Source organism: Pseudomicrostroma glucosiphilum, assembly GCF_003144135.1.
Source record: "Pseudomicrostroma glucosiphilum strain MCA 4718 unplaced genomic scaffold BCV69scaffold_20, whole genome shotgun sequence".
In the NCBI taxonomy this organism is placed as follows: domain Eukaryota; kingdom Fungi; phylum Basidiomycota; class Exobasidiomycetes; order Microstromatales; family Microstromataceae; genus Microstroma; species Microstroma glucosiphilum.
Genome location: NW_020289932.1, coordinates 142,564 through 160,062, shown reverse-complemented (window position 1 = coordinate 160,062; position 17,499 = coordinate 142,564). Strand labels below are relative to the sequence as shown.

The 17,499-nt window shown below is 55.9% G+C and overlaps 7 protein-coding genes across 7 annotated transcripts; 3 read left to right on the top strand and 4 right to left on the bottom strand.

Annotated features, from left to right (window-relative positions):
• Positions 1–52: 52 nt before the first annotated feature.
• Positions 53–532, bottom strand: BCV69DRAFT_122413 (hypothetical protein). The gene has a single exon (XM_025489157.1). It carries the CDS (start codon positions 377–379, stop codon positions 89–91), a length of 291 nt encoding a protein of 96 aa, XP_025344956.1. The 5' UTR covers positions 380–532; the 3' UTR covers positions 53–88.
• Positions 533–2,481, top strand: BCV69DRAFT_122414 (hypothetical protein). The gene is made up of 2 exons (XM_025489158.1): positions 533–739; positions 822–2,481. Exons 1-2 carry the CDS (start codon positions 685–687, stop codon positions 2,357–2,359), a joined length of 1,593 nt encoding a protein of 530 aa, XP_025344955.1. The 5' UTR covers positions 533–684; the 3' UTR covers positions 2,360–2,481.
• Positions 2,482–5,078, bottom strand: BCV69DRAFT_122409 (hypothetical protein). The gene is made up of 2 exons (XM_025489156.1): positions 2,736–5,078; positions 2,482–2,660 (listed from the first exon to the last, which is right to left on the bottom strand). Exons 1-2 carry the CDS (start codon positions 4,956–4,958, stop codon positions 2,604–2,606), a joined length of 2,280 nt encoding a protein of 759 aa, XP_025344954.1. The 5' UTR covers positions 4,959–5,078; the 3' UTR covers positions 2,482–2,603.
• A 1-nt stretch (position 5,079) lies between these two features.
• BCV69DRAFT_122349 (RBP11-like subunits of RNA polymerase) lies at positions 5,080–6,544 on the bottom strand. The gene is made up of 5 exons (XM_025489155.1): positions 6,417–6,544; positions 6,236–6,333; positions 5,876–5,902; positions 5,748–5,797; positions 5,080–5,513 (listed from the first exon to the last, which is right to left on the bottom strand). Exons 1-5 carry the CDS (start codon positions 6,492–6,494, stop codon positions 5,278–5,280), a joined length of 489 nt encoding a protein of 162 aa, XP_025344953.1. The 5' UTR covers positions 6,495–6,544; the 3' UTR covers positions 5,080–5,277.
• A 174-nt stretch (positions 6,545–6,718) lies between these two features.
• On the top strand, positions 6,719–14,980 carry BCV69DRAFT_285675 (hypothetical protein). The gene is made up of 3 exons (XM_025493467.1): positions 6,719–7,079; positions 7,173–14,824; positions 14,922–14,980. The coding sequence occupies exons 1-2, from the start codon at positions 6,804–6,806 to the stop codon at positions 14,523–14,525; spliced, it is 7,629 nt and encodes a 2,542-aa protein (XP_025344952.1). The 5' UTR covers positions 6,719–6,803; the 3' UTR covers positions 14,526–14,824; positions 14,922–14,980.
• Positions 14,686–15,670, bottom strand: BCV69DRAFT_285673 (putative RIB4-6,7-dimethyl-8-ribityllumazine synthase). Its single transcript, XM_025493466.1, has 3 exons — positions 15,385–15,670; positions 14,923–15,270; positions 14,686–14,825 (listed from the first exon to the last, which is right to left on the bottom strand). Exons 1-3 carry the CDS (start codon positions 15,627–15,629, stop codon positions 14,753–14,755), a joined length of 666 nt encoding a protein of 221 aa, XP_025344951.1. The 5' UTR covers positions 15,630–15,670; the 3' UTR covers positions 14,686–14,752.
• Positions 15,671–15,883: 213 nt separating this feature from the next.
• Positions 15,884–17,402, top strand: BCV69DRAFT_315190 (protein prenylyltransferase; the record flags this gene model as incomplete). The annotated part of the gene is made up of 3 exons (XM_025495178.1): positions 15,884–16,073; positions 16,163–16,892; positions 16,967–17,402. The coding sequence occupies 3 exons, from the start codon at positions 15,884–15,886 to the stop codon at positions 17,400–17,402; spliced, it is 1,356 nt and encodes a 451-aa protein (XP_025344950.1).
• Positions 17,403–17,499: the final 97 nt, after the last annotated feature.

Below are 17,499 nucleotides of genomic sequence, written 5' to 3'. Positions count from 1 at the left end.
TAGTGGCGAAGGTTGATACTTGCCGGCCTCCCCATCAACGGCAAGTCGCGATCGCCATCATGGGGAGTGCTCAGCATCGAGACCGACGTCAGCTGAGAGGTGGGTGCCGTAGGCTTGGCCAAGGAGAGCTCAGCCAATGTGAGCACCGTCTTCTGATGCTTCCTCCATGATTGAGTATATGATCCAAGCGCCTGGCGTAGCAGAGTGACCTTCGCGCCGTGGGAATTGCTGTGCCGCAATGAGATGCCCGTGGGCAGAGCATTTTCCTGAAGGTACAAGATGCTACAGCACAGGCAGTCAAGATCCCCGCAAGCTCAATGGAAGGCGATCTCACTCGTGGGACAGATACCAATGAGGTCCACTGGTGGCCTCTACACATGCTTGAATCTAAGTGGTGCACGTCAGCCAGGCACACATTGAGGCACACACACCTCGGCAGCCTAAACGCCGGTGCCTGATCGTACTTAATTTCCGCTCTCTATCACCAGACCGAGCATATCCGCTCTCTGACTCACTGTCCTCTCCCGCCAAAGCTTTTCTGGTCCTCAATCTTTCTTCCTACTTTGCCTCTCGAGCTGCCTTTGTCTCCCTGGCAGCGGACTTCAACTGTGTACACGCTGAAACCGCCTTCGAAAGAACCAACGAAGACGCTCTCCTCGCTCCTTGTCTACTGCTGATGTTGCCATGCAGACCTCCAGATCTTTCAACACTGCTTCGTCTTCGTCTCTTCGATATCTTCGTAAGTGTGGTACGCCATTCTCAGCAGGCTCCTGCTAGACTCTTGCTCACCATCACTGTGTACCGCCTTGACCCTGTCCCAGATGGACCGCCGCCTTTACCTCTGCCGACGCAATCGTCCAGCTGCTCAACTGCTCCCACTTCTCCCATCCCGGAGACCTCCACCAAGCCTGCGGACCATGCCCTGAGTGTCTTGCCGTCATCCTCTTCCTTTGTCAGATCCCAAGCGGCGTCCTTCGAGCGACGCATCAGGCATCATACGAAGAGCTTGGAGAGCAAGAAGCCCGCCTTCGTGCCACCTGTTCCGCCGTTGCCGTCCAGTTCCACGCATCTCAGGAGCCCTTGCTCTCCTCGGACGATCAACGTCAGCTCGTACGGCGAACAAGCAGCCGTGCTGACTTCTTCGCCTACACCTATGAAACAGTCAACAGATTCAGCACTGCCCACTCGCAAATCGACCGTACGCAAGAAGCCAGCACCACCTGTCTCTCCTTCTCTTCATGCCGAACTCTACAAGACTCCCAAAGCAAAGAAGTCTTCGCCGCTGCCAGTCCCGTGGGCGCCTTCCAGGGCCTTGCCGCCAAGGGACGAAGTGTGGGGCATCAATTCGAGCACGCTCAGTCTTGGACTTGGCATTCGCTTCGATGAAGATAACAATGAGCGCGCTTACGTGCTTGGACAGGAGGATGAACCTACTGGCACTGACTCTCGGGTGCCAGACACCCAAGAGCCCGCTGACTCTCCCCCACGGGCCGGCCATGTTGACAACGTTGAACGTAGCAGTACACCACCCAATGCAGCTGTCTTAGTTCAAGATGAGAAAGCAAATGCGGAGCCTCTCCCCGCTAGTGGACGCTCTACTACTCCTCTCCCTTCCACCACGAGCGACTCATACGATCTTGCCCTCCTGGAAGTCGATCGAGCCTTCCATGCTCGTATAGAGTTGAGCTTGCGAGAGCCAGGCGCAGCCACCGAATCAGGAGCCGTGGAGAGGCCAATCAGAAGAGGAGCTTCCTCCATCACCCTGGGACGAGCTCGATCTCTCAGACAGACCTCCCTCAGGGCTGCAGAGACGTCGACTAGGTCCGCTTCCCTCAATGTCCCTTCACGCTCCTCGCCCGCTGTCTCTCAGTGGCTTACCAACACCCAGGCATGTGCAGAGTCGAGGGAGATCGGGGTACAACGCGCTACTGGAGATGAGGTAGACGACCCTCCTCCGATCACCTCTTCGAACGATGGCGCTGTCCGTCGACCGCCCACTTCGAGCGTAGAGTCCACTCGTCGCTGGGAGGAGTCGAGACCTACACCCGCACTCACACGAACACGAACGTCCTCACTTGCAAGCCCGTCTCTCTTCCGCAACAAGAGTCTCTCGGCGCTCAAGAGGACTCTCTCCCGCTCTCGTACCTCGCAGAAGCAGCAGCCAGACTGTGGGCTTCCAGTCGAAAAGGATCCACCTCCCATGCCAGAGGCCACGATGGCTGATGGTGGCACAACACCCAAAGGAGTGGAGACGCCCAAGCGACGAGCCACGCTGAAGCGCTTGCGACCCCAGCAGAAGCAGTGGTGGGAACACACAATCGTCGTAGTCGGCGCAGCTGGTCCTGGCGCTTTCTATTGAGCCGGGTAGGCTTTTGAGACTACTTTACCCCTGCCCCCCTCCTCCGGTCCCCTTTTTCCCCTTGCTTCAGAGCTCATCGCGCCCATTTCCTCCCCTTTTCGTCTTCATTTGCATATCTTGTCGTATTGACGCATGACTTGGATGGAAGAAATCTATTGTACATCTATACCCTTCAATATCACATGGAATGATCGCCCAAAGAAGCGTCGTGCAAGCAGCGTCAGCTGCCCTCACACCTGACTTCCTACCAGACGGCAACAGCCGGTTGCTCCTCCACGCGCTTCAGATCCTCCTCTTGCTTCTCTCCCCCCTCTGCACTTTGTTCCCCTCTGATCTTCGCCTCCGCCTCGACCTCACCCTCCGTCACCTCTTCTGCCTTGCTCCGATTTTCCTCTCCTTCTTCCTTCCGGAGTAGCTCCTCCCCCCTCATCCACTCCAGCCAAGGCTCTGTACCCTTTTCATACCGCGCTCCCAGTAGCCAGAATACGCGTTCCGAGAGGACAGAAGTGTAGTGTAGCGCGTAGAGGACGAGGAGGAGCTTGAGAGTTGGTGTTGGGGAAAGGAGATCCAGGGGAGATGAGGATGAGGATGACGGAGAGAGTTGGGATGGGACGATTTGAGAGGACTTGAGGGAGGAGTCACCTGGGCCGCCGGAAGCTCGCAGAGCCATCCCCTGAGCCCACTTGTAGTGCTTTCTCCTCACAGTAGCAAGCTGTTCTGCTCTCTTCCTCTTCCTCTTCTGGTTCTGCTTTTCCTCCTCCCCGACTTGTTTCCTGCCTTCGGTATCTTCACATCTCGCCATCTCCTCCAGGTCAGAAAACCACTTTCGGAAGAGCTCCAGATGACTGACACCCCAGCGTCTGCCCACACGGGACCCGAGCAGGAGTGCTAGGTCCGCCGAGGGGTAGAGGAGCAGGTCGGAGTAGAAGGCAGGGGACATTAGGTAGATTGTAAGGAGTGGGCTTGAAGGACTTGCAGGAAGTTGCTTGCCGGAAAAGGGGTCGCAATGATGGTCGCCGTCGCTGTTTTGCTCAGCTGCTACTGCTGCTTCTTTGGACAGCATCGCCTCGACACTACCGTCTGATCCTACCAATCGGACAGAGATAGACGGTGACGCCCTCGCGAGGACGTGGAACCGCTCTTTTGCAGCCTCATCGATGACAGTCGGTGCAGGCCAGTAGATTGATCCATTCTTGGGAACTTTCACCTCCATCGTCGCATCACCATCCTCGTCTCCATCTGCTCCGCTGTTCTGTGGACCAACTTTGCCAACTCCAGAAACTCGTTCGATCTGCGTAGCATTCGACGGCAGTGGCCATCCTTGCCCATCGTAGTCCTTCATCTCTGGTACCACCACAGTCTTCTTCAATGCGTCCCCTTCAGCAGTCGCGACAGTCATGTCTGGCTTCCCAAAGACATCGAGCCTCTTGGCATAGTGTAGCTTGGCCGCCTGATAGACGATACGTACGAATGTGAGGAGAAGGTCGAAGGGCTGCCGGGCTAAGCAGAAGAAGAGATTCGAGCCGGTCAAAGGCAGAGGTCCTCGTGGCGAAGTGGCAGAAAAAGATTCGAGAGTCGCGAGGATCTTCTTGTGCAGTACAGGCTGGCCGCCATGAGTAGTGGCGGACTCGTCGGGAACTAGCAGGAGGAGTCGGACATCCATCGTGGGCAGATCGGAACCCTCGCTCCAGAGACTCTTGAGGTGCAGCCTGTAGTAGCCGCCACGATCATTGAAGGGGCTGACATGGAAAGAGCGGGGAAAGGTCCACTGATGGTCGTAGTCGGTCCTTCGTCGATTCACTTGCCACGAGAGCCCTTCGCCTTTTGGCTGACTTTCAGCTTGGTGCGGCTTTGGCGTAGGGCTAGCTTCTTCCTCATCTTCGCCAACACCGGCAGGCAGGATGTACAGATGCCTCTCCGAAAAGGTATTGTGCACCTCCAGCAAACACATGTAGAAGTCCCTCTTCCCCTCTTGGCCATTCTGCTCCTTCCGATAGAGGTAGTAGACCGTCAGTGGGTTGATGCCGTGTATGCCCATCAAGCTGGGCATCGTCGTCGCCCACACTTCAAAATGCGTCTCTGCGCCTGTCAGAGCTCCCTCATGAAGAAAACTGCGAGAAGTGAGCTCGGTCTCTAGCTTAGCAAGCCAGCTCGTCTCGTCCCCAGCACCAAGGTAGTCCGCCGCTTCAAGAGCGGTGAGGGCTGCAGCGCCTCTTTTCCCGCCAGCGTTCCACCGGAAGAGTCGACCGCCCCAGCCTGTGTTGCTCTTGCCTTGCTCAAGGCTGGTGAGGGAGATTGCGAGGTAGAGGGTGGGATAGCGGAAGATGTGCGTAGCGTCCTTGGGTAGCATGCGTGCATGGTGAATGAAGGAGGGGAGGAGGTAGGCGCCTCGTTGTGGGCCAGATGGTCGTAGTGCTTTCTCAGCTGCTGTGACTTGTGGTGGTTCTTGCGTTTGAGCTGACGAGCTGCTCTTTTCCTGAGCCCCAGAGTAGTTGGTGAGAAAGAGGATGTAGGAAGCCAGGAGAGATATCACGGCAAGAGCAAAGTCCAGACCTCTGGGACTTATTCCCTCGGGGAGTAAGTCATCCACTGCGCCCATGACTTGGCACTCGGTAGTGTCGCACTACTGGAAGACCGGAAGTCAAAACATTGAAGAAGACACGGCGGCAAGGAGGTTTGTTAGTTGGTAGCTTGTAAAGGAGGAGGATGTGCGAATCGGTGTGGTCATCCATCAGCGGAAGCAGGGAACGCTTTCCGCGCCACTACCGCCTCCACTAGAGAGATACGACCAGGGCCAGGGCGAAGAAGCCGATGAGGTGTACGATGAATATACTGTTGTACAAACGGGAACTCGCTGGGAATGCTCTACAATGTGACATGATATGAAGCCAGTCCTCGCAATGCATCGGCCTTGATATCTACTTGCTCTTAATCTCTGCAGCAATCTCCTCCTGTTTCACCCGCTCCTCCTCGGCCTTCTTCTTGATGCCCTCTTGCTTGAACTTCTCCAGCCACGCCTTGTCGATTACTTTCTCCTCGTACCTTTCATATCCACCTGCATCAAGTGCCGTCTGGTACTGCTCTCCGATGGTTGTGAAGACCTCCGAGAGACAGTTGAGGGCGCGGCGAAGCGCGGGTAGCACCGATACGGAGTCTGTGAGGCAACGGAGAGGGTCCCGACGTCAGCCGTCTGGTCTGCCCACGATACATTCTTCTCCAGCACTCTCCCTCTGTTCCTCGTCTTTGCAAGCTCAGTAGGAACAATTGTGTATGTGCAAAGTCGTCAACGCCGGACCTTGCGTAACAAGGCCGACTGCCGTTTATTTTCCCTTAATTGCGTTTCGTCATAGCAGCAGCGGATCGTTGATGAAGGAGCACTTCAACTCACCATACATTTGGATACGGAGATGTGTCTTGGCCTCAGATGGATGGGGGATGCTACGGAGGAGAGAAGGCAGAAGAACGAGGTGAGGTCGATGCTCTCCAGAGCCAATACGAAGAGCCTCTGAGACTCACCTGTAACCACAAAATTCGACCTCGGGGCTAGCAAAGGAATCAAGGCGAGACGTTCAAGCAAGCTTGTCAGCAGGTTGACTCCAAAGAGATTGCGCTGGACGGCTTTCAGCAGCTCTCGTTCCTCCTCGCTATCGTGTCTTCCTTGCCTTAACCCTCAGAAACGAAGAATTCCTGTTTATCGTGTGTTAGATCTTCATGCCCTACTGGAGCTTTGCGGGCTCGTTCGGACGAGTCGTGGGATGTTGTATAATCATCGGGCAAGTCTCAACAGCAATGACGAGCCGAGAGCATTGTCCCAGCAGTTTCCTCCTCCATCTATTCGAGATCCACCAATTGTGCAAACTGTAGTCTGGTACTCACTCTTTCATCAACATCCACCGCAGCGAGTTCCCCAGTGTATGATCTTCCTCCTTCAAGCAGAATGTTGCGGCCGAGAGATCAGGAGCGTATCCAGGTAGCTGATATGGCGAATGGGAAAGAGACGGTAAGATCTCGAGCTGATGATGCTGGGACTCCCCCATCGACCACTGGCGATACTCACGATGGTGATCTTCTCCCCGATCGATGCAGCAGGATCTACGTCCATGGGCGCCGTGCCGGCGTCTGGCACCTCTGCCATCTTTGCAATGAGGTCAGAGGTCGTATGGCTCGATTGCAGATGAATAGCAGGCGCGAAGAAAAGAGGACCAGAAAAAGTGACCTGGATGTGCACGGAGGAAATGTCGGATCGGAAGGCGAAGTGCAGACCAATTTGACTTTGCAGCTCCGCTCGCGTCTGGAGACGCGACCCTCTTCCCGGCGTTGCCAGGAGCGAGACCCGGCTGGACAGACCTTCCTCGTCAAGGAAGGACCATTCCTGCACTCCCACCTTGGCCTTCCATGTCCTAGACTCCTGTACTCACGACACCAGAGCTCATATCATCATACCATGAACGGCGTCCAGCGGCCGAGGAGGACAGCATCTCGCATGTCCTTCGCGGGGCTCCTCGACTCGGACGACAGCGACTTTGAGGTTCAAGACGTGGTAATGACCTCGGCCCCTTCACTCAACAAGCGATCGCGCCGAGCTCTCTCCGATAGCGACGAAGACTTCGCTAGCAGGGAAGATAGCTCAATACGTACTACTCCCGAAAGCGAAAAGGCAGTCGTTGTTGATGTGCCACATGCGAGTACATCGCGTCTGATAGAGGAGAAGCGCGTAAAGGTAGGTACAGCGCCCACATTCCGCCAGTGCCATTCTCTGTGCAGTGTACTGACCTCGGTCTCCACTCTTCGTCCACTCATCATATACTGGCAGCTTTTCGACAGACGCAGCACCGAGCAAGCTTCCTACCTGTGCGGCTCGCAACCTTTCGTCGATGTACCCTTGCCGCCCACAAATGTCCGCTATGCTGGGCGACCCCGGGCAGCAGGACCCAGCGTTGCGACAGGCAAACAGACCCGGCAAAGTACTCTCGCCAGCTTCTTTAGAGCACCACTCGCTCCTACGAAAGCTGCTTCATCTAACACAGCTGCCAGAAAGCAACCTGTCAAGTCAGAAAGCAAACCATCCGTAAGCTCATTCTTTGCACCTCGGAGCAGCTTGAAGGCAAAGAAGAAGAAGTCGGCCTCTGATGATGATGAGGACTATGTGGATCACTCTGTGTCAGCTGATGAAGACGACATGAAGGTTGAGAGCGACTTTGAAGCAGAGGAAGCAGAGCCCTCAGACGAGGAGATGCTCGAAATATCTGGCTCTGAGGCCAGCTTCGGTGAATCCACCGTCAAGAAGAAGGGCAAGGTGCGCGGGCCGGTATCGGCAAGGAAGAACCCTGGTCCTGGCAAAAAATTCGCGTCTGCCTTTCGTACCGGCCGAGAACCAAAGAAAATCAAGCACTGCCCTGATCTGGCACAGGCGGCTCAAGCAGCCAAAGACGCCGAGAGTAGGCATGCTAACAAGCTCTGGCCACCAATATCTGACCTCAATGACATCTATGCCGATATCGTTGATCGTATGCCAGAAGCTCTGCTCAAACCTCTGGCAGAGACACTAGCCGGGCAAGGGAGGGCTCTGCGCGTTGCGACGATGTGCAGTGGTACCGAGTCGCCTTTGCTGGCACTCAATCTCATCTCCCGCGCTGTCGAGGCGAAGTGGGGCATCAAGATGGGTATCGAGCATGTCTTCTCATGTGAGCTGGAACCATTCAAGCAAGCCTACATCGAGCGCAATTTTAATCCGCCTCTGCTCTTCCGAGACGTTACGGAGCTGGGCAATGCGCGAGCGCACACGGCTTACGGAGCTCTGGTCGACGTTCCGGGAGACATTGATTTGCTAGTCGCCGGTACTTCTTGTGTCGACTATTCTGGTCTCAACAATAGCAAAAAGGCCATCAACGAAGGAGGCGAGTCGGGACGGACATTCTTCGGCATGCTCAAGTGGGTCGAGCGTCATCAGCCTGCCATCGTGATCCTTGAGAATGTCAAGTCTGCGCCCTGGGATGGCGTCTGCAAGTTCTTTGAGGAAGCAGACTACGATTCTACCTACTCTACCAGATTCGATACCAAGAATTACTATATACCTCAGACAAGACAGCGAGGCTATTTTATGGCGACCAGGAACACCAAGGCGGATTACCCTCCCAATTGGCTTAATCTGGTGACGTCGCTGCAACGACCAGCCTCATCACCCATCGAAGCCTTTATGCTCCCGACCAGTGACCAACGCATCCAAAATTCCCGAGCCAAGCTGGGACACGAGCAAGGCGGCAAGAGCCGAAGCACCATCGATTGGAGCAAGTGTCAAGGGCGTCACGAAGAAGCTCGAGGATTTGAGAAGCTCGGGCAGGCTCGGCCGTTCACTGCTTGGGAGGAAGGAGGGTCATGTGTCATGTCGCACGGCGCTTGGAATGAATTCGCCCGACCTCAGCCAGAGCGCGTGCTCGACTTGATGGACATCACTGTCCTCAGGAACGCCGGGCGTCAGGAAGATCCTCACTTCAAGAGCAGAGTGTGGGAGCTGAGTCAGAACGTCGACAGAAACATCGTAGCTCCTCAGCCTGGAGTGACAGGCTGCTTGACCCCCTCTGGTATGCCTTTCCTGACAAGCCGAGGTGGCCCTGTCACGGGACTTGAGGCTCTATCGCTGCAAGGGCTGCCCATTGACGAGCTTCTGCTCACTCGAGAAAGTGATGATCAGCTGCAGAATCTGGCTGGAAACGCCATGACGTCAACCGTCGTGGGCATTTGCATTCTTTCAGCTCTGGTCCTCGCTCGACCTGACCTCGAAGCTGATCGTCGTGATGCTAAGGAAGGCGCCGATCGCCTGACCGAGTCCAACCACCGAAGGAGGCGCGATGTTGCCATTGCTGGCGGGGATCAGCTGTCTGCCCAGTCGCAACCATACAATCTCGTCAGCCTTGACAAGGTCGACATGTCATATCTCCTATCGCGAGCTGTCGCATCTAGCCAGCTCTGCATCTGTGAGGGACCAGCAGAGATCAGGCGCGATATCTACCGTTGCAAGCTTTGCGATCATACCGCCTGTGGTACTTGCAAGTCCAGACCCACACACGACTTCGAACTTGATCAAGCTGCCAGCGATGGACTGCGACAATCACCTCGGGCTTTCGAAGACCACCTCAAAGGCGCTTTGCCTATGCGTCTCACGTTGGGCGGTGCTACGGCGGACGTGGCCGAAGGTCTCCAGAAAGCTGCCGGGGAAATCTCAGGCTTGGCTGCTAAAGGTGGACAACGTTGGCTAGATCGAGTCACCACTGTACTCACTGGAGCGGAGTTTCGCTTCTCCCAACTCAAGAGACAGCGCGCCTGGACTGCCGAGTTCCACTCTTCTGCTGCTCGACTGGAACTGGCGCTGGACAAGAACGATCCTCACTGGAGCGTGTATGTCGAAGCTGACAAGTCGGAACCTGCTGGTAGCACCCTTCGTAAGCTGCTTCAGCAACCTGTCGCTAGACTTCGACTGGACCCTTCAAGTGCATCGACAACGCTTCTCGATGCTGGAAAGCAGTGGGAAGTCAATGTGCCCAGTCGACTCAGCTTCAAGGCCCAGGTCACCTCGCATGGAAAGCAGGTGGACACTTGGCAGGCTTCACTTGGTCTGCGAGGCGAGTGGGAAGGCACGAAGCAGTACTCGCAAATCAAAGTGGAAGTGCGCGGCAATGCCGCTGAGGAGAGTTTAGGAGAGGACTTCATCTCTGGCAACTATGAGCTTCTGTCGGAGTGCGGTCAAGCCAATGCGTCTCTGCACAAGCGTCAAGGCGATGCTGTCTCGTCGCAGCTGTACCTCTTCATCGATGCAGCCCGTTACGGATCTGCGAAGGAAGACTCCTACGTCTTCTCACGGGAGCTGGGAATGCTGCCATACCCGGCCGAGCGCAAGATTGTCGCCAATTTCAAGGCTGGTTGGAAGCCTAGCGCTGCTCCTCGTGACCCGACTGCAGGTGATGAGGAGCATACCCCTGAGGAGTTCGAACAGGCAATGGCAAAGTATAAGCAGAAGATGCAGGACCAAGCTGAGAAGGGCGAGCTCGTCGATGGAAGCGTTTGCGGCAAGTGGGTTACGCTCGAGTCACTTCGCCTCGAACCGTTTAGCGTGTCAAGGGGTGGTGAAGACAGCAGAATCTCTGTCCCCACCTCTCCTGTCGCTCTCGATCTCAACAAGACTGGATGCGAAGAAGCTCTCTCTGTGCTGTACTGTTCCGCTCCGCTCACTGCTCACGCCGATGACGCTGTCTGGCCTTCCAGAACCGACGCCTGGACAGAAGTCGACCTCGAACACCACTCGACCAAAACTTTTGCAATGCTCTCCTGGCTGATGGAGAGAGTGCCTGAAGTGTCGGCCTGGGACGATTGGATGAAGGCCTCTTACGACGCCCAACATTCTTCCTGCGCTATTTGTGCTCCTTCACCTCCTTCGATCCAATGGCTCAAGCGCGGAAACAAGCCCCCCATACCCATTGAAAATGAACGGGAGGCGGGCCCTTACGAGCAAGCTCTGAAGAATCGGCCTTTCCCATTCTTGCTCCAGTTGAGGACGGAGGCGCAGAAAGGTATTGCAAGGGTTCGGATAGCAGTCAACGCCTCTACCTTGATGCACCGAGCGCTTTCTCGTCTGCCTTGCCGCAACAAAGATGCCGATCTGCCGTGTCTTGACTGGCGCCTTACTCGCGTCAATCCCACCCTCACCCAATTCAATTTGCCAGAGTACCATCTGTCTTCCAATCGACACGATCCAGAAGCTGCCAACCCTGCCACTTTCAAGCTCGAGTTGAGGAAGGAGCAGAAGCGCTCCCTGGCCTGGATGTTACAGCAGGAAGCGAAGGAGATTGCGCCTTTCGTCGAAGAGGAGGTCAGCGAAGATTCTCTGCCTGCTTTGGAGTGGTGTGCAGAAGGGCGTGCTAGACAGGCAAAGGTCATCCGTGGAGGCGTCATCGCCGACGCGGTCGGGTACGGCAAGACTGCCATCTCCCTCGCTCTAATCGCCACACAAAAGGACAAAGAGCGCAAAGAAGACATCGAGGCGACTGCTACAATTGACGAGGGCTTCATCGGAACCAAAGCAACTCTGGTCATCGTCCCGCCCCAGCTTTGCAAGCAGTGGGAGAACGAGGTGCACAAGTTCTTGGGCAAGTCACTCTCGGTCCACGTCATCTTCAGCAAGGGTGACCTGAACAAGACCACCATCGGCCAGCTGCAGCGCGTCGACGTTGTGATTATGTCTGTGTCTGTCTACAAATCAGATGCTTACTTCGGGACCCTGGCTGCATTTGCTGCTGCCAACCCCATTCCTAACCGGGAAGGTCGCTTCTTCGAGTCGGCTCTGACAAAGAGCGTCGCAGCTCTTCGCAATCGCGTCAAGGAGCTCAAAGTGGGCGATGGCGGCAAGTCTCTTTGGCGAAGCATCAAAGACCGCGCCGATTTTGATCCTGCCCATCTCACGACATACAAGGCGAAGAAGAGAATTGTTGGCGCGCAGTATGCTCGGGAGAAGCGTCTGCAGGATGACGCTGAGGACATGGACGATATCGAGACTGCTGAAGATGCTTGGGAGCAGATCAAGAAGCAGCCCATCTCAGACGTCTGGGGTCTCAAGAAAGGACTGAAGCGATGGACCGACCTGACCTCACCGCCTCTTGAGGCTTTTGCCTGGCGACGAGTGGTCATTGATGAGTTCCATTACATTGCTGCAGAAGCCGGAAGGGTCTTCTCGGCGGTGCGATCGCTCACTGCTCAGGCCACCTGGGTCCTCTCTGGAACACCCAAGACCAACGACTTCGCTGATATCCGCTCAATGGCGGCATTCCTCAACGTGCACTTGGGTGTCGAAGACGACGCTGACTATACCGACGTGACAGCGCGAGGCAGAACCAGCCGCAACAAGAGTCGGTCAGACGTGGAGCGTTTCCGAAGCTTCGTCGAGGTGCACTCGCCTGCTTGGCACCATCGCAGACAGGCCATTGGCCAGACTTTCCTGGATCGATTCGTGCGTCAGAACATTGCAGAGATTGATGAGATCGCCAGCATCGAGATACTGAAGCCTGTGCGGATGCCTGCTGCCGAGCGGGCCTGCTACCTCGAGCTGCAGCACACCATCGAAGCGCTCGACCTTCGACACGCTCGTACCCTCTTCAGAGGTCCAGCCAAGGCTAAAGGGATCACGAGCGAGAATGACCGAGATTACCGCCTAAGAACTACCTTGGGCGAGAGCTCCAGTCCAGAAGAAGCCCTCTCCCGTCAGGCTGCGCACTTTGTGCTGAGCTCGACTGAGAAGGCTCAGAATGCCATCGAGGCGTGCAATCTGATTGTGGAAGAGCGCGCTGAACAGCTAGCCCAATGCAAGGAGGAGCTGGCAGCGAAGCTCAAGGTGGCCAAGGAGCAGCACTTTTTGGTTCTAATGCACTACGGCTACCGAGACGACACGAAGCAGGCGCTGGTCACCTTTGCCAAAAACGCCATCAGTGCGAAGTACGGAGACAAGGAAAGCAAGCAGGCTGTTGCCACCTTGTTGGAAGAGGCGGACTGTCTGGCGGCTGACCTGACGCTCGCAAAAGGCAAGCAGATCTATCCAAGAGATCAGCTGAAAGAAGCTCTCAAGCGAAGAGCTGTCGCATCCGCCATCGCCGAGCTGCAAAAGCAAAAGACTTCGGCAGCAAAGCAGAGCAAGGCGAAGAAGGGCAAGAAGCCCTCAAGCTCTGACAGTGAAGAAGCAGAGATGAGCGATGACGGCGCTGCTGGCCCGAGCAAGGCGGACGTGGCTGCCGAGAAGAAGGTAGCCGCCAAAGCCATCAAGGACATGGAAGCGGAGCTCTCAGGCAAAGGCAAGAGCAATGCAGAGGAAGTTCAGAAACAGGCCTGGGCGCAGGAGACACACATCCGCGCCCTCGTCCATCAGCTCGTGCAATTGCGCAACGAGACGGCAGCCCGTCAGCGTTCTCTCCGCTACTTTGAGAATATCAGAGCTATCCAGCTTCAGAAGGCAGGAGACGTTTCTGGAGAATGTCCAGGCTGTAAGCAAGACCTCGTCTTCACCAAGCTCGCCCTTTCCTCCGTCTGCGGACACCTCTTCTGCATCGAATGTGGCCGCCGCGAGGCCTACAAGGGCAAGTGTCCCGAGTCGGGATGCAATGCCGATGCCAAGCCTGGGTCCATTGTCAGCGCTACGTCGCTCGGAGTGGAAAATACCCAAGTGTCGGCCTTTGGCGAGAAGATGTCTCAGCTTGCGCACCTGCTGCGAGATCGCACCTTGATCCCAGCAGGCGACAAGGTGATCCTCTTTGTCCAATTCGAAGGTCTGCTGGAGAAGACGGCACACGCCCTGACTTCGTACGGGATCAAGTTCACCCGTGTCAAGGGGAATGCAAGGAGTCGATCCGAAACCCTCGACGCGTACCAGCGGGGAAACGCCCCACGCGTGCTCCTCCTGGACGTCGCCGACGAGTCTGCAGCAGGGTCTAACCTGACCATTGCGAACCATGTCATCTTCCTCTCCTCGCTCGTGACAGAGGATCAGACGACGTACCGCTCTACGCTTCAGCAAGCAAAGGGCCGATGCTTGCGCTTCGGACAGACAAAAGAGGTGCACCTCTGGCACCTCCTCGCCAGGAGCACCATTGACGAGGAGATCTTCAATACGCGGGAAGTCTCAAAGGCCGCCGGGGGCAATCAACCCAACAACGGTAGCGGTACTGGAGCTACTACTCCCGTCATCCAGTCCTTGGACGCTGCATTGGAGGCTAGGAGCGAGCGGCAGATACACCTGGGCAGACAGGTGGACACGCAGATGGACATGGAGGAGGAGGCGGCCATTGAGAAACGTGGCGGCGGAGCGCGGGCAGGTCGCAGACCATCGACGTCGGCTTCGGCGCCAGGCGCAGGTCCTCGAGATGTGCCTGTGGTGGATCTTGCTGATGATGAGTCGGAAGAGGAGCATGGCACCAGATTCGGCAGCAGGGGCAAGAAGATCTGGGGAAAGAAGAAGGAAGAGATGACGACAATGAAGACGACGACGAAGGCCAAGGCTCCTTCTTCTTCTGCTGCTCCCAGGCGCAAGGTCAGCGGCGCAAAGACGCTCCACTATGATTCTGACGACGACGGTGATGGTGACGACTATGAAGGGGCGTACGTGTCTGCTGATGACATCGACATGCTGTGAATGGGGCGATGGAGCGACACCCTTCTTTTCTGCCAAAATTGTTTCTTCTATTTGCAAACCATTACCCATACCGCCTTTTTGGTTCCTTTGTATTCCTCTGTGCTGACTTCTATACAATAACGTTGCGAGTGTCCGTCTGAAGGTCATCGGTGTAAGAAAGAGAGAGAGAGAGAGAGAGCGTGTGTGTGTGTGCAGCTATGCGTCTCTCCCCTCCCTCCACGTTGGCTTTACGAGAGGATACTCTTTGCTCCACCCGAGGATACTTTTCCCTGAGCCCATCGATTTGACTTTTCAGCCATCCTAGCAATCGGGAGAGCAAGCAAAAGAACATGTAGGGTTAGCGACTACCATCCAATCACTATCTCTTCGCTTCTAGCCTCTCCTCGCCAGGACTCACTCTACCGCGGCTGTTCCCCAATCCTCTCCATGGTTATGTGCTCCCTCTCCAATTCCACTCCTCTGCAATGCCTGTTCTTCCGTCAAACAAGTCAAGATTCCTAGAATGACGGGAACATTTGCATCCAGCCCGACCCGCATGAGTCCTTGACAGGCACACTCTGAAATGTATTCAAAGTGCATGGTGGAACCTTTGATTAGGACACCGATACCGATGAGGGCGTCGAAGGGTTTCGAAGAGGCAGAGGAGGATGTTGAGGGAGAGTCGAGGGAGCCTTCGAGGAGGGAGGAGGCACCCATTAGGTCTGAGACGTTTGAGGAGGCTTGGACTTGGCCTGCTGAGATGAGCCTAGAGGCAGGGGGAGAGGGTTAAAGATGAAGGTGAAGGTGTGAAAGAAGAGGTGAGTACGAGTTCCACAGCACCTCTCGCCGCTCCTTCCCCCCTGGTATTCAGTCCACTTACCTCGAAACGCCCATCGGCAATTCCCAACTACCCGGCACGCTCTCTACGACAATGTTCTCCTCCTTTACCCCTGCCTTCTTCATAGCGCCTACAGCTCCCTGTACTAGCGGTCCGATACATTCTGCATTCCATCGAGCGTGGACAATGCCGATTCGCAGCTGGGAGGCAGTTGGGAAGGAGGCTGGTGGGGCAGAAGGACCCTTGAATGCGAAGCCTGAGGAGTTGGCGGCGGTTGGTGGGGACATGTTGGTCGTTGTGGTGGTGGTGAAGATGGTGATGATCTTGGTGGTAGTGGTGAGTGCGGTAGCCTCTACGGCCCTTTGGCGGCTTGGCGGAGGCGAGCGGATGGATGCGCGCAGTTGGGTGGCTCGAGCGTCGAGGCGATGGCGGAAAGGCGCACAAAAGGAACAAAGGGAAGGAGAGACTACGATGGATCGCCCTTGTCTAGGAGACCATACCATACCACTTCACTCAGGTCTACTCCGTACAGACGGCGATCATGACTGCTGCCGCTGCTTCATCATCATCATCCTCAGCCGATCCAGCCGACACCATGCTCTCTCACCCGGACATCGAGGCAGACTACCTACCATTCGACGCAGCTGCATCATGTTGGGCAGATGTAGCACCAGTCTTTCAGGACGATGGACCAGCAGACGTACTCTGTGGGATCATGTACGACACCGCCTGTGAGAGCGCAAATAAGTCGCTGTACAAGCAATGAGTATGTTGATACGTGAGCTCATGCCTTTCTTCCCTTGCCGCCTCACCCTCTCAGACTCGTCCGCAATGGACCTCTTTCGCGCCCTCTACCCCCAACGCGAGATATCCCCCCGAGCACTGGCCCTCACAACGCATCTGGTGTCTCTGAACCCCTCGATGTACTCCATATGGGCATATAGGGCAGACATACTCATCTCTTCTTCCACCCTCTCTTCGTCCTCCTCCTCTTCTTTACTACCAAGCCTCGGAGATCGAGCGACACGCCTGCGCAGAGAGCTGCAATGGATGGAGGACCTAGCGAGGGGAAACATGAAGTCCTACCAAGTCTGGCAACACAGACGTCTGATCCTCTGCGCCATTGAGTCTCCCAGTAGAGAAGTGCTAGAGGCGGAGTTGGATTTTATCGGTAGTGTGTTGAGCAGGGACTCGAAAAATTACCATACCTGGGCGTATAGACAGTGGGTCCTTGCTCACTTTGCTGGCATGCCTCAAGAAGAAGAGGAGACTTCTGCATCTGCTGGTAGCGCTGGAAAACTGCCAGAGCTGTGGCAGGCGGAGCTACCTTATACGGACAAGCTTCTCGCTCAGGACGCCAGAAACAATTCGGCGTGGAACCACCGCTTCTTTATCATCTTTGGCTCGCGCAGAGGAGCCGTGTTCGGCCCTGAAGCCATCGGTCTACAGTTGGCGATGGAAAGTCGTACGAATGGTTGGACCAGTGGCGATACCGCTTCTGCGGGGAAGGAAGAGGAGAATCTGCGGCAGTGCATCGAGTCCGAAGTGAAGTGAGTCAAGGCGAAAATGCCCCAGGAATCAGCATGAAGACTGACCCCCCTTCACTCCTATCCCCACTCAAAAGCTACATCAAGCGCTCCCTCTCCCTCATCCCAAACAATGCCTCTTCCTGGACCTACCTCCGAGGGATCCTCAGCCTCTCCTCGCGACCGCTACCCCTCTCCTCGTACTCCCTCCCCAAATGGATCAAGACCAACCTCCTCTCCCCCTTTCTTCTAGACGCAGCCACACCGCTACCAGCAGCAGGAGAGAGTGGGAGCAGCTCGACTGTGTGCGTCTTTGCGCTCGAGTATTTGCTGGATGTACTGCAGGAGGAAAGCGAGGGAGGAGCACGAGGGCAGACGAGTGGGACTGGGTCTCGGCCGGAGTGTGCGGGGGCACAGGAAGAGCAAGTAGAACGGTTGATATTCCTGTTGAAGAGGGAGGATCCGGTGCGTGCGCAGTGGTGGGAGGTGAGGAGGAGGGAGGTGCTGAGTGTTCTCAAGCTAGGTTGGTCGTGAGCTAGGGGAGGGGTGGGCAGAGCCATATAGAAGGACGACATGCGATATCAGACCATACCAAATCAACATCAGTTGTTTTCACTGCCTGCTGTACTCC

Excerpts from the sequence above, each read along its gene's own strand:
- BCV69DRAFT_285673 (XM_025493466.1), bottom strand. The coding sequence starts at position 15,629 with ATGTCCCCACCAACCGCCGCCAACTCCTCAGGCTTCGCATTCAAGGGT. Across the intron at positions 15,271-15,384 it reads TTGCCGATGGGCGTTTCGAG|GCTCATCTCAGCAGGCCAAG; the intron begins GTAAGTGGACTG and ends CCCTGCCTCTAG. Across the intron at positions 14,826-14,922 it reads TGGGGAACAGCCGCGGTAGA|GATGGCTGAAAAGTCAAATC; the intron begins GTGAGTCCTGGC and ends CCCGATTGCTAG.
- BCV69DRAFT_285675 (XM_025493467.1), top strand. The coding sequence starts at position 6,804 with ATGAACGGCGTCCAGCGGCCGAGGAGGACAGCATCTCGCATGTCCTTC. Across the intron at positions 7,080-7,172 it reads TAGAGGAGAAGCGCGTAAAG|CTTTTCGACAGACGCAGCAC; the intron begins GTAGGTACAGCG and ends ATATACTGGCAG.
- BCV69DRAFT_122413 (XM_025489157.1), bottom strand. The coding sequence starts at position 379 with ATGTGTAGAGGCCACCAGTGGACCTCATTGGTATCTGTCCCACGAGTG.
- BCV69DRAFT_122414 (XM_025489158.1), top strand. The coding sequence starts at position 685 with ATGCAGACCTCCAGATCTTTCAACACTGCTTCGTCTTCGTCTCTTCGA. Across the intron at positions 740-821 it reads TTCGTCTCTTCGATATCTTC|ATGGACCGCCGCCTTTACCT; the intron begins GTAAGTGTGGTA and ends ACCCTGTCCCAG.
- BCV69DRAFT_122349 (XM_025489155.1), bottom strand. The coding sequence starts at position 6,494 with ATGGCAGAGGTGCCAGACGCCGGCACGGCGCCCATGGACGTAGATCCT. Across the intron at positions 5,903-6,235 it reads CGGTGGATGTTGATGAAAGA|CCCCGAGGTCGAATTTTGTG; the intron begins GTGAGTACCAGA and ends TTCCTTTGCTAG. Across the intron at positions 5,514-5,747 it reads TCTCCGTATCCAAATGTATG|ACTCCGTATCGGTGCTACCC; the intron begins GTGAGTTGAAGT and ends GTTGCCTCACAG.
- BCV69DRAFT_122409 (XM_025489156.1), bottom strand. The coding sequence starts at position 4,958 with ATGGGCGCAGTGGATGACTTACTCCCCGAGGGAATAAGTCCCAGAGGT. Across the intron at positions 2,661-2,735 it reads GAGAGGAAAATCGGAGCAAG|AAGCAAGAGGAGGATCTGAA; the intron begins GCAGAAGAGGTG and ends GAGGGGGGAGAG.